At 40.0% G+C, this 12,049-nt stretch overlaps 1 protein-coding gene across 4 annotated transcripts in view; it reads right to left on the bottom strand.

The window, feature by feature from the left end:
• Positions 1-12,049, bottom strand: part of AFAP1 (actin filament associated protein 1) — a 121,577-nt gene that overhangs the window by 28,331 nt on the left and 81,197 nt on the right. For all 4 annotated transcript variants that reach the window (XM_076335884.1, XM_076335885.1, XM_076335886.1 and 1 more), the window contains exons 6-8: positions 11,191-11,370; positions 1,838-1,930; positions 10-94 (exon numbers count right to left, since the gene is read on the bottom strand). In XM_076335884.1, the coding sequence (XP_076191999.1) occupies positions 10-94; positions 1,838-1,930; positions 11,191-11,370 (358 nt within the window). The remainder of the gene's footprint in view (positions 1-9; positions 95-1,837; positions 1,931-11,190; positions 11,371-12,049) is intronic.

The raw sequence follows: 12,049 nt of genomic DNA, 5'->3' as shown, positions 1-12,049 counted from the left end.
GAGACGTACCTTGTTCTTTCCCATTGCACACGGTAGTGATGCCATTTTCCACAGCACCTTCCCCATCTGAGCTTGGCCTCTCAGATGACAACTTCTGCAGGGACAAAGATATACATTGATATACAATGTTGGCACCTTTGCCAAATGAAGTGTCATGAGTCAATTTAAAAGTATGCTTACTGTGAAATAAAACACATTTCAAGTTCTCATCCACTTGGAAGACAAATAGACGATAGTAAAAAATTCAGTTTTAGAGGGATTTTTATATTGCCATTCAGGCTCTAGAAAAGCACAGAAACCACAAAATAGGTCTATATTTGAAAGTACAGTCAAAACAGTGACATAACCATAACTCAATACCTCTTGAGTATTTAAAATAAAGTATTATATTGAGTATATAAATTGTTTACATTAAGTATATAAAAATATACACACAATATATTTTTAATTAATTTCTAGACTCTAAATGTTGCTGTTTATTAATCTGCTAAGCAATGAACAATTACATGGATCAGATAAGAATAATTTTAAAATTATTTCTTTAAAAAATTCTTCACATACGCATTTACAATTACAACTTATCAGAAAATAGTGCATTCCTACATGGTGCTTCACTACTTTAAATATCCGCAAAAAAAGAGGTTTTTGAAATAAATTTTTAGCGCCGATTATTCTGTAATGGTTGCATATGAGATATAGGACAACATGGTAAAGAGCTTATGCCAGCACAGATTTGGTAACCACGTTACTCATGAGTGGTGAAGCCATGAAGATATACAGATTATCACAAAAAGAAACGAATGAGAAGTTTTGCTACCCTTTTTCATGGCATGCATTTTAGAAAACAACTATTTTATGACACTTTCAGTTACTTTGTTAATACTCTGCAGGTGTGTGCAAGCATGCAAACCCAACAGCTTTTGCCTTGTGAAATCAGGAGGTCTGAGCTGTCATGCAGCATGCTTTGCTCTTACTATCCCAGGTGCAATGCAATGTAACACTACTGATTGTAGCATCCTTCCACTACGGAGGTAGAACTTGCCATCAGGAATTTGGTGATGCAACATTTGTCAGTGGGACTTTTAAGCAGGGTCTGCAGAGGGGTCTGCTCACATGGATGACTTAACAGAGCAGGGGCTTAAATTGGTGCTGGTAATTTACTGATCGTTCACTGCAGGGTTGTTCTCCTTCCTAATTCTTGCTCTCATATCCTGCTGAGTCAAGGCAGCAGAGACAACCACACGTGAATAGCCAAGTTTCTGAGTTGAGGCACGAATGCTTGAAAGGGTCTGTCAACACAGTGACCTCAGCATGCCCAGGGAGCTCTTCAAGAACTAAATTCTCAAAACTAAGACTTTCACTTAAAACTTTTGTATCATCTTCAGCTATTCTTCCCTGAGGGTCACATCCCTGCTTGCTCTTTGCACTTGATGGAGAGTGTCTCTGCATCACAGCACATGTATCAGACCTGCTTAGTCTGCACCCTAAATGGCTAAAGAGAAGCTGCTAATGGATACAAGCCAGTCTGCTGGTTGTTCGTGACCAAACGAATAGACATGGCAGAAATCTTAACTCTGTAGGATGTGTGCACGTACCCAGACAAACAAAAATGACACAGGGGCTAATAGTCTAAAACAAGCAGCACGAGTCAGCAAATAGTTATTGAAGATCGCCCCAGAAAATGGTCTAACATGAAAAAGTTAATACATGAAATCCAGAACCTAAATTCAGTTTCAGCTTTGTGGTCTGAAGATCCCCTAAACCATGCAGCGTCTAGCAGTGCCTCTATAATAAGTAATCGCTAGGAATTTTGCATTCATCATTTTGATAACTTTACCTTTTCCAGCTCTGTCTTGTGTACTGGAGAACTAGACAACAGCCCATCGGAGTCTACCGCTCCCATACAGTTGCTGCACACATCTTTTATAACCTTAGGAGACAAGGCAGAATTTATTAATTATTCATAAAATAAAAATCAGAAAAATTATATATGAATGTGAAGGGAGATGGGAAGGAGAATCCCACAGACATTTACTAGGCTGGCAGGTGTCAGGCAGACTGTCACTACACCAACTTCTCCATGCTGCCTCCCTAAGTCATTTCATGTACAACCTGGAGGAAACATAATGTCTAGAGGTGGGAGGTTTCAGTTTCTAGACAAGCTAAGTTCCAAGGCTCTCCTGAGTAAAGAAACCAACAGCGCTGCTTATTTCCACATGCTAGTTTTGCAATACGAACTCAGCTGACACCATCAAATTAATTTCATTATGATGACAAAAAAGTGGGATTAGATTCAAGGTCCCGCATGTCAAAGGACAAGAGTTTTGCATAATACGCTACCCAGCTGCTCTTTTTTGCTATTGGAGAACTAATGAAGTGCTGATCGACTTACAGTTAATACTGCGCAGTGGTATTTTGTTGCATTTTTGTATTATACTTGCACATTGACATAAAGGTATAGGTCAAAGCAATTGTGAATGTGTTCTCGGAAATGAGAATGGCATTAAGTCTGCTTTTAAAAAGTTAAAGAAAAATCCAGAACTGAATTCACTGAGATTTTGATAGAATTTGAACAACTTCAAAACCTGAAACTATATAAATGTAAAAATATGTGATGAGTAAAGACATTTGATGATTCCCTATGGACATAATTACGTTTTTTTCTCTCTCATGAGGTTACCACCAGACTGTTATCAGTCTGAAATTGCTTGTGCTGATGAGAACAGGTCCCACCTCTCCACCCAGACTCATGCCAAGGGGATGCTGAGCTCCACAGCGTGGATTATAGCCATGCAGCCACGCAAGGACAGCAGTGCCAAGTGAGCTAAGAAAGAAAGGCATCCTAGTCTGCTGGAAACATTACCGCTAGACAGGCAAACTTTCCTCTTTCCATGTACATGTACATGTTTACATATCCAGCTCCTCCCTTCACACTTTTCAGTTTTGAACTGAAGAATTTTGATGTGGAAACCATTGAAGAGCTAAAAATGGCACCAAACAGTCCTTTCACAGCATTGAAGTTCCCTTTAAGGGTGAAGCTAAACAAATCACATGTTTCTGGGCTTACAAAGACCCAATTGCTACAACTCATGAGCACATCATAAATTACAGGCACTATATGCCATAAAGAAAGAAAGAGCACCAGCCCCATTTTACAGATGGAGAACTCGGGAACAAAAGAACGATCAAATCACTCACTCAATGTCACATAAAAAAATCTAAGCAGAGCGGGGAAATGAACCTACACTTTCATTTCTGAGCTAGTATCTTAAAACACTTCAGTATCCTTTCTTGACTGTCTGAACTTCCCTATATCTTGTCCCAGAAACATAAGCACAGTATTTCATGGCACTTGTCGCCCTTTGTAACAGAAAATGTAGATATATCTGTTGCAGAGCATTTGCACCTCAGAGTTAAATGTAGCCCTATATTCCCCAAAATCATAAGAATTTTTTGTGTGTGTGTTTTATTTTCAATTGCTGGTCCTCAGTATGGTGTAAATACACTGCTGTTTTCTTCCTAGAGAAATGTGGCCGTACAGTTTCTGGGAACATTCATTTCTGTCTCCTGCATGACCCTGGTTCAATGGCTCATGTTTTCAGCATCTGCTCACACCACACAGTTAGTTAATTTTGGCAAAGGCAGATAGTAATGGGAGTTACAGACAGAACAGAGGGAAATGATTTGGCAGCGCTAACTGAATAGTATGTGCAAAGTCATGCACTCAAGTAAATCCGGTTCTTATCATACCTCACATATTTAAGGAGAAGCTAAAGTGTTTAATTGGGTTGTAATTAAATTTTGATTAAAAAAATGACAGACTATCAAATGGAAGTTCATGGCAAGATCTGAATTAAATGCATATTCAAGGATCCAACACTTCATTTGGGTTCAAGGGGTTCACTGGCAGACTTGCTCATCACCTTCTATGTGCAATATAATTGTGTTCGATGCGCAGCATAAAACTCATGCTTCTACAGCTCACCAGGATGAAATGCCTTTAATATATAATGGTTGCCTGGATGCACTCTCTATAATTACGTTTGCAGACAGCTGCCATTATAGATGTGGTTTTCACATGCTTATAGCTTTAACTCAAAATTTTAAGGATAAAACATTCCACCAGTGTTGCCAACTTGCATAATTTCAATCACAAGACTCGGCATTTTTGTCAGTTTTTTCTGTGGAGTCTCCTGGAGTCATATGAAAACAAAAGACCACTATTTTCATTAAAAAATAGTTGTGAGTGAGAGTGGGGAAAGGAGGTCAGCAAATTTTTATCCATTGCAATGAAATGTGTGAAAATATGAATAAATACATCTCAATGGCTCCAAAACTAGAAAGCAAATAAAAGGAATCCCCAAATGTGTTATTTTTAATAAAATGGCATTATCTGGAAGGCTGTACTGAGAATACTTTGTAATGGTGCATACTCCATTAATAGTTTAAGTTTTCGCACACATTAGAAAAGGGAAATCATTCTCTTTTTCTCAGCACAAATGCCTTTGTACATTATATACACACACACACACAGGGTGATCTGCCAGGAAAATCAAACTGAGATCATAAACAGACGATGTATTCAAATATTTAAAATATATAAGCAAATGTAATCAGAAAACTGAAGACCTTTCACTTCTTTGGATATCCTCAAAACTAAATAAATTTAAAATAATCTTCTGTTATTTCATCGCAAGAATTTTAAATACCACAATTACCATTACAATGTTACAATTAGTAGACTTCAGAACAGCCTCTTTCAAATGCAGACCTGGAAAAAGCTTATGCAGCCTGAACTATATTATTATTCCTTATTTATGTTATAGAAAGGTCTTGAATCCCCAGCTAGATCAGGATATACACCGGTGTATCACATTGACTGCAGTGACATGAAGAATAGAGGGGAAATATTTGCAGGTACAAAGCTGGAAAGATTCCCTGCCCCAAGCCATGGACAGTGACGGGTGAAATCAGTGGAATTTCTGCCACGTGGTGTGTCTGGAATATTTCTCTCTTTAAAACTATCTTACTACACAAGCACTAACATTTACTATAAATGTTTTTACCTGTCGTCACCTACAAATTTCTATAGTTATTATATCTTAAATGACACACCATGACTGGAGGCAAAATACTTACCCTACATGCAAAGTCAGAAGAATCAAATTAGGTTTTTCCAGCTACCTTCAAAGATCCAGGCTTCAGATAAAAAGTACAGGCTATGCAGTAAAAGCAGAAAGCCAGCTGCTTGCCAGCCAGACCCTGCCTCACAGAAACCCAAAAAATTCTGAGTAAAAGTACTAAATTTGTAGCTGGTTCCTTGTAGTTGATCTCTTTGAGACCCGATACGGAATAAGACTGAGTCTTCCTGCGTTTGAGGAGCTTGCAGACCTCTCTCCTGGGGGATACCGAGGGACAAGTTCAGGCTACAGGCTGTGCTCACCACAGGGATGCGACTATAGCATCTCGTCTCATCTCGTCTCATGTTTTCATGAAACTCACAGGAGAAGCTCACACTTTTAATATGATCGAGTTCAAAAGTGATTAGGGAGAAAGCTGACGGCCTGACAGCACATTTGCTTCACTTCTGCATGTAACCAGGCTAGAAATCCATCCAGCCAACCCACCCCCTCATCCCCATCTACCCACGTGTTTCGCAAATACAGGAACTGCTAGAAATGGGGAGGGCTGAAGCCCCTGCCTCCTGTCGCTGCTGCTTAACTCTGAAGAGAGGAATATGGTAAAGCTGAAATCTGCTTATGCACAACACAGCAGAGGGAAAAGGGTTTGGCTCCAGGTGTAACTCAGTGTTTCTCATTCCTGAAACACTCCTTTTTCAGTGTTGGAGGAGTACTGACTTTCTGGGACTTCTCATCATTTTGGCATGACTAAATTCTCATTTTCTCTCTCTTTTGGACCCTTACACACTACATACATTAGCATCAATCTCGCCCTCCTTAAGAGAGCACCAAAACTCTCTTAGCATTTTGCAGAGAAGAAATGCCCCAAGGAGTTTACCTAGATAAATTAGAGGAAAAGCAGAAATTATTCACATCATAGCCTATGCTTTAAGTCTCAAAAAGAAACCCCCTTTACCTTCTGTACTGGAAAACGTAATTCTCAAGCATCCCCTAGCCTGAAAAGATTCATCTTTCTGCCTTATTGCCATTTGTCTGAGCAAAGTGGGGATGAGATTCTAGCAGACTAGCAGCCAGCAAGCCTATCTTTAGTGACTGTATATCCCCTTAAAAATACTTTTCTGACATATTAAACCAAGACAACCCCTGCACCCTTTCTCCTGTGTTATTACCATGAAGTCTATTGCCATATATGGCCACTGAATCGGGCAGAGCCCAGGGAAGGAGGCGCTGGGTGGCTGGAGGCATTGCTGCTGCAAGGGCAGAGGTACCCCGTGCAAGGGGAGCTGCATCCCCAGCCCAGGCGGTGCAGAGATGCAGACCGCACTCTAGGCCGTAAATCTGAGCTAGGTATGATTTAAATAATTTTCCATCCAAAGCTGCAAGTAGGAGAGAGGAGGAATACTATCTCGTGGTGAAAGCAAGGGATCAAGTCTCAGCCCTCCTGGATTCTGCTCTGAGATCTGCTACAGCTTGCATTTGTGATTTTAGCCAGGAACTTACAGAAAACTTATCCCTGAGAAAACAAGCAAATAGATGTTTGTGGTTCTGTATTCACTGGTGGTTTTTTTTTAAATTTACATATGCATCTGCTTTTTTTAAGTAATGTATTGCTTTCCATGGTGCCAGTCACACAAACACACTCTGGTTCACAGCCAGGATGGGGTCCTCTGGCTCTGTCAAAGCACGCTGGCAGCAGTCCTGCAGGCTGGTCAAAGCTCTCACACGCAGCTCAGCCTGTCACATCTCCGGATCATGCCCTAAATAGTTTTTATGCAAACACACTGACCTTGCTGTGGTTTGTACCAAGGTATCTAAAACCATCTCTTTGAGACAATAGGGGTGTAAGTCCTGGGAGGTTTGCTTTAGTTTGCAAAGCCTTCACTGCTGGTGATGATGTGCAGTGGAGAAAGAACCCAGCCTGACTGCCTTGGGACACAGTATGTTCCTGAAGTTACTTATAAACTAACAAACACTATATGGAAATCACTTGTACCAGGTATGCATCCCCAAACACACTTTTTCCAGTCAGTTTTAAGGCATGATCATTCAGCACTTGACTCTACTCAGCTACAAAATGGAGATGATAACCTCTTTGGGGAACATTACTTAAGCCAAGAAAGTAATGTTTCAAGTGTTTTGAGATCTCTAGCTGGAAATTCCCATAGAAAGTAAAACCAGCCACACAATGTTTACAGTTACAAGCTCAGTTTTGTGCCGATTTAAACTAGTAAAAAAAGAGCTCTGTCAGTAGTTTATTCTTCAGTAAAACTCAGTCCACATTAAGACCGGAGCCCAGAAGTTACTTGACTCCCCTCACTAAGCTCAGGGCAGAGAAAAAAAAGACGTTTTCAAAGACTTTTATGAGACACAATATGCAGTTATCGGAGATGGAAACTCGGTAGGACAACCTGATTAACAGCCCTACAAGGAGTGTTGCAGGGTCTCTGGATGACTGGATGCAGTTACAACTTTGATTTTCTTCTCTCTCCGGGGCAAAAAATCCCTCTTATTACAACAAGTTCAGAACTGACTGAACATTGTCAAAATGATAGATGCAGAAATGTCTACTTATGCCTGAAAGATTCACTGCTCAATTACAAACCCTCAGCTGAAGAGATTGCAGCAAAAAGGCTGCACACTGTAAAACGAAGAAAAGTTAACAAAGGGTGTCTAACATTAGGGAAAAACGTAAATCAAGGCCAGTACTCCAAAATGATAGATTACCTCTCATGCATGATAAATCAGAAATACATTTTTGCAGGAGGCAATACTAAGAGGAAGAGAAGGCCTTGGGACCAGAAACCATGACCATTTCCTTCTTCTACCAGTCTTCTACAAGAAGCTACTTCAGAACTTAATTTCTTTGGCATCCATATATTTTTAATATTAAGAGCATTTTTCCGTGGCCTAGTCTGAAGGTCCTGCACACAGAACACATTCATCTGTATGAATGAAGCCACTAAACAAGCATCTTCTTGTAATGTCATGTTCTTAGTAGTCCTTTTATTTTCAATGTAGCATTTCCCAGGGATGCTGACAAACAAATGTAGTTTCAACCAGTCCGTTGGATGTGCTGAGACAAACAGGCAGATTTAAGACCTTACCTGACCACAAATGCAAAAAAGCACACACAGATGCACATATACTCAGGCACGCATGGGAAAAGCTCATGTTTGGGTCTGAGTGTGTAACTGCACACATTTTTTCATGTACATTTTTGTGGGAACATTTTAGGACTCAAGTCTGGAAAATTCCACCACTTGATGTTGCACACCATATTACTGCTATGATCTCAGCTCTAGCCTGAATTTATGCTCCTTGCTCTGAAAGCTTGACAGGCTCTTTGGTGACATCAGCTATCTTTTTTTCATCAAGCATTTCTTAGCTGGTAAACCTGAAACTCCCTTTGTGGTTTCCAGTCTAGACTTCAATTTGCACTAAGTTTATCAGCTGGGTTTTTTTGGTGTCATCTTTACAAAAAAAGGTCTAGAATATTTTGCATTTATTTCACACTTGTCTTCCAATAGATATTTTAAAATTATTTGCTTAAGTAAACGTATTTTATACCGATTACATTTGACCAAAAAAAATAATCTGGTTTAGCTTTCATGGGAAAATCTGGCCTCTAAAGCCATTCTGAGCTTTTCAGGCTCAAGAGTAAAGCTTTAATTTGACACCTACATATGAGTTCATGAGAACCCATTGTTCCTGAGCGATAACCTGGCTCCACTGGCATGTACTGGTACAGTATCTTTGACAGAGAAGGTATGTTATGATTAAAAAATGTGGTTGCAGAGACCTTTCTCATTGTCAGTCTCTGAATCTGCCCATGGTATTAACTATGGAAATCACATGTAGGTGACAGAGCTGGGGATGACGCTGCCCCTCTGAGTGACAGGCAGGGAAAGCTCAAACTGCTTCTCCCAAGACAAAGCAGTGATCCCTTTCTCAGTATAGAAACTTCCTACACAAAGCCACACATGATTTTCAGATGCTCATTTTACATAAGGCTGGAATGACAAACAATAATTATTTTCATAAGAAAAAACCCTCAAACTTAAATTTTGATACATTTTAAAAAATACAAAACTCAATACTGTCTATCTCAAAAAGCCATACTTCCTCTTGAGAACAGAACTCTGTTGCAAGAGCTGCACAGACCATTTTTGGTTAGCTGTTGGATAGGCAATTTGTACTGTACAGAACAGAGAGTGCTGCAGCAGTGCTGAGGACTTGGAAGCTGAGCGTACAGTAGTGCTGCCATGTACTTGGAAGAGTTTTATTAATAGAGAGCTTTGCAGCATGAAGGAACTAAATAAAGTGCTGTCAGACTGTCTCCAAATGCTTTGCAGATAACATACTGTCCGGCCATTCACCCTCGGCACACACAACTTTGTTAACATGCAACTGTACAAAATCTTTTTTTTTTTTTTTTTTTTAATTAAAGTAGAAGGAATGCATCTGGGATATGGAAAAATCTAGCACTGCTCTGTCTGCCTGTGTGGGGACTGCTCTATGTACAATTAAAAAAGAAAAAAGAAAAAAGAAAACAATTTTAATGAAAGAAAGTCTGATAAATGCCAATGAATTCAGCAAACCCAAGTTTAGAACAACACAGGAAATAATGGTGCAGTTCCTATGATCTAATTACAGCGGAATTCCCTTGGAAAAGAATATGACTTGTGAATTTCTTTTCATTCCAATCAGTGTTTTTGAATCTCTAGGTGAGTTAGTCGGACACTTGGATGGTGCTAGATTTTATAACTTGAAACAAGATACTGATGTTAGAAGCAGCCTAACAAATACATGGCTGTGATTAGTTTCTATTAAAAAGGCAATAGAGAGTGCATTTTCTAAGCTAAGATACAAACTCACAGTCAAAACCAAACACACATACACACACAAACTGCAAACCCCCAAAATATATATTCAAATATTGCAAAATAAGAAATTACAGATTAATTTTCCATTTAGTAAATTAGCCCACAGCAGGACTCATACCTCTTAAGCTACATTTTATGTCTCCCTCTTCTGCAGAAAAACTATCTGCCATCAGGAAATTCCTATGTGTTTAATTCGATTGTATTTGGAAAAATACAATTTATTCTTAGAAAAATAAGTACCATATAAGGTTAGATCATAGCACAGCATGAAGAACGCCTGATGAGTGTTATGCATTCAGACCTTTACATGCATTTAAAAGGCTGGATTTCCAGGTCTTAAAACAAGCTACTGAAACTGCAGTGGTAGTTTCCCACACTACTTCACTGACCTCCACATTTGAGACTGGTATAGTCCAACATAAATACTAGTAATCTGGTTAGGATCTAAAACTGCAGTCCTTGCACTGGGATTTTCCACATTTGCAGACACTGAACAGAAAGGAGTGGAAGATGACAAAATCCCATTTCTCAGAAGTCTGCATTCCCAGAACAAACCATAACAGATGATACCCTGCTAAACCAGGATTAGCAAACTTGAACTGACTTCAGGAAGCTGAAGGATTTTTCTCCATCCAGAGCAATTCAAACAGGTATCTCCTCAGAGATCCTTCTTTTCAAAAAGGTGACTGTGATGTTGGTATGCCCAATTTTTGCAGGGTAGCCTATGGCGGTTACGCAAATATACCACTCCATAAAGCAACCTGGGTACCAGCCCCCTCCACCTTAGGGAATTTGAACCTTCAGCTCACTACTAGTGTGCCCTCACCACCAAAGCTTTCTGGAAAATGTGCTGAGATGAAAATGGAAGGCAATTTGCCACCTCTCCTCTCGGTGCCAGATTATTGTGCAATTAGCAGTGAAAACCATACTCAGCAGCAGCAGCAGCAGCAGCAGCAGCAGCAGCAGCTGTGTAATTACCAAGCTGCTGATTACCCAAGGAGTTGCTTCGAGGCCTGAACATTAAGTCTGTATTTCTGCAGTCCCAAATTAGATGGGATTTAAGTGGTCTGGATTTGCCTGAAGGTTACTGTCTGTATCTCAGTTTTTAACAGCAACTGGAAGCACTTTGTGGGTGGAAAAGCTCCTGGTCAGAAATCCCCCCTTACCTTTAGCCACTGTTCCGCCTGCTCTTTGCTCTGTACTGCCAGAACCAGGGCATCCGCTCCTTGGTGTGAGATTTTCAGCTCATGCTTCTTCTTTTTGCTGTCTTTGGGAATGTACGTGATACTGCAGTCATTCAGGAGCAGCTCCATCTGGGGCTGCTGGTCCTTGGAACTTTTGTAACACTAAATATGTGTAAGGAAAGTTCAAAAGTTAGATATCACCTTTCTGAACCTTGGGGGAAAGCTGTTATTACATAGAAATACTATTTTTTAATTTTTAATATTTTCCACGCACCCCTTTACCACATACCACAGAGTCCAGCCAATGCCAACTTTGCATTTCTCCTCCTCATCCCCTCTGTAAAGCAAAATTACTTCCAGACTGACATTAATAGACATCTTTTATTGCAGGACAGGTACAACATATGGAGAGCGTTAAGCTTCTCTGTGTTATCCTTATGACTCAACCTTGACCTTGATCAGGTAGGAAGAGGGTGATTTCGGATATCTGTTCACAGGTAGCAGCAGAATAAACTTGTACAGTTAACAAATTTAAAGCCCAGATGCTTACCCTGCGCTGCAGCAACAGCCCGGCGTATCAAGGCAAACCTACGCCAGTGCCCACACGCTGCAGCTACAAAGGCTCTGGCACATGCCCTACTCAGCTGTTCTTTTTCTTGAGATAAGTAAAAAAATTGTCACGCTGTGGAAAGGGGGCAAAGTCGCAGGATGGTAATTTTTTTAGCTAATTCAATTTAATCAGTCACTGCACAAAGCCGCTTAAATCTCCATGTTAGTTTACTCTGTAAGCTCCTGGATAAAACTACATGACTTACCCAATGTTTTTTCCCTCAGTAGTAAG

This window comes from Aptenodytes patagonicus, chromosome 4, assembly GCF_965638725.1.
Source record: "Aptenodytes patagonicus chromosome 4, bAptPat1.pri.cur, whole genome shotgun sequence".
NCBI classification, from domain to species: domain Eukaryota; kingdom Metazoa; phylum Chordata; class Aves; order Sphenisciformes; family Spheniscidae; genus Aptenodytes; species Aptenodytes patagonicus.
Note: the sequence above shows the minus strand (reverse complement) of the source record. Positions and strands in the feature narration are given on the sequence as shown.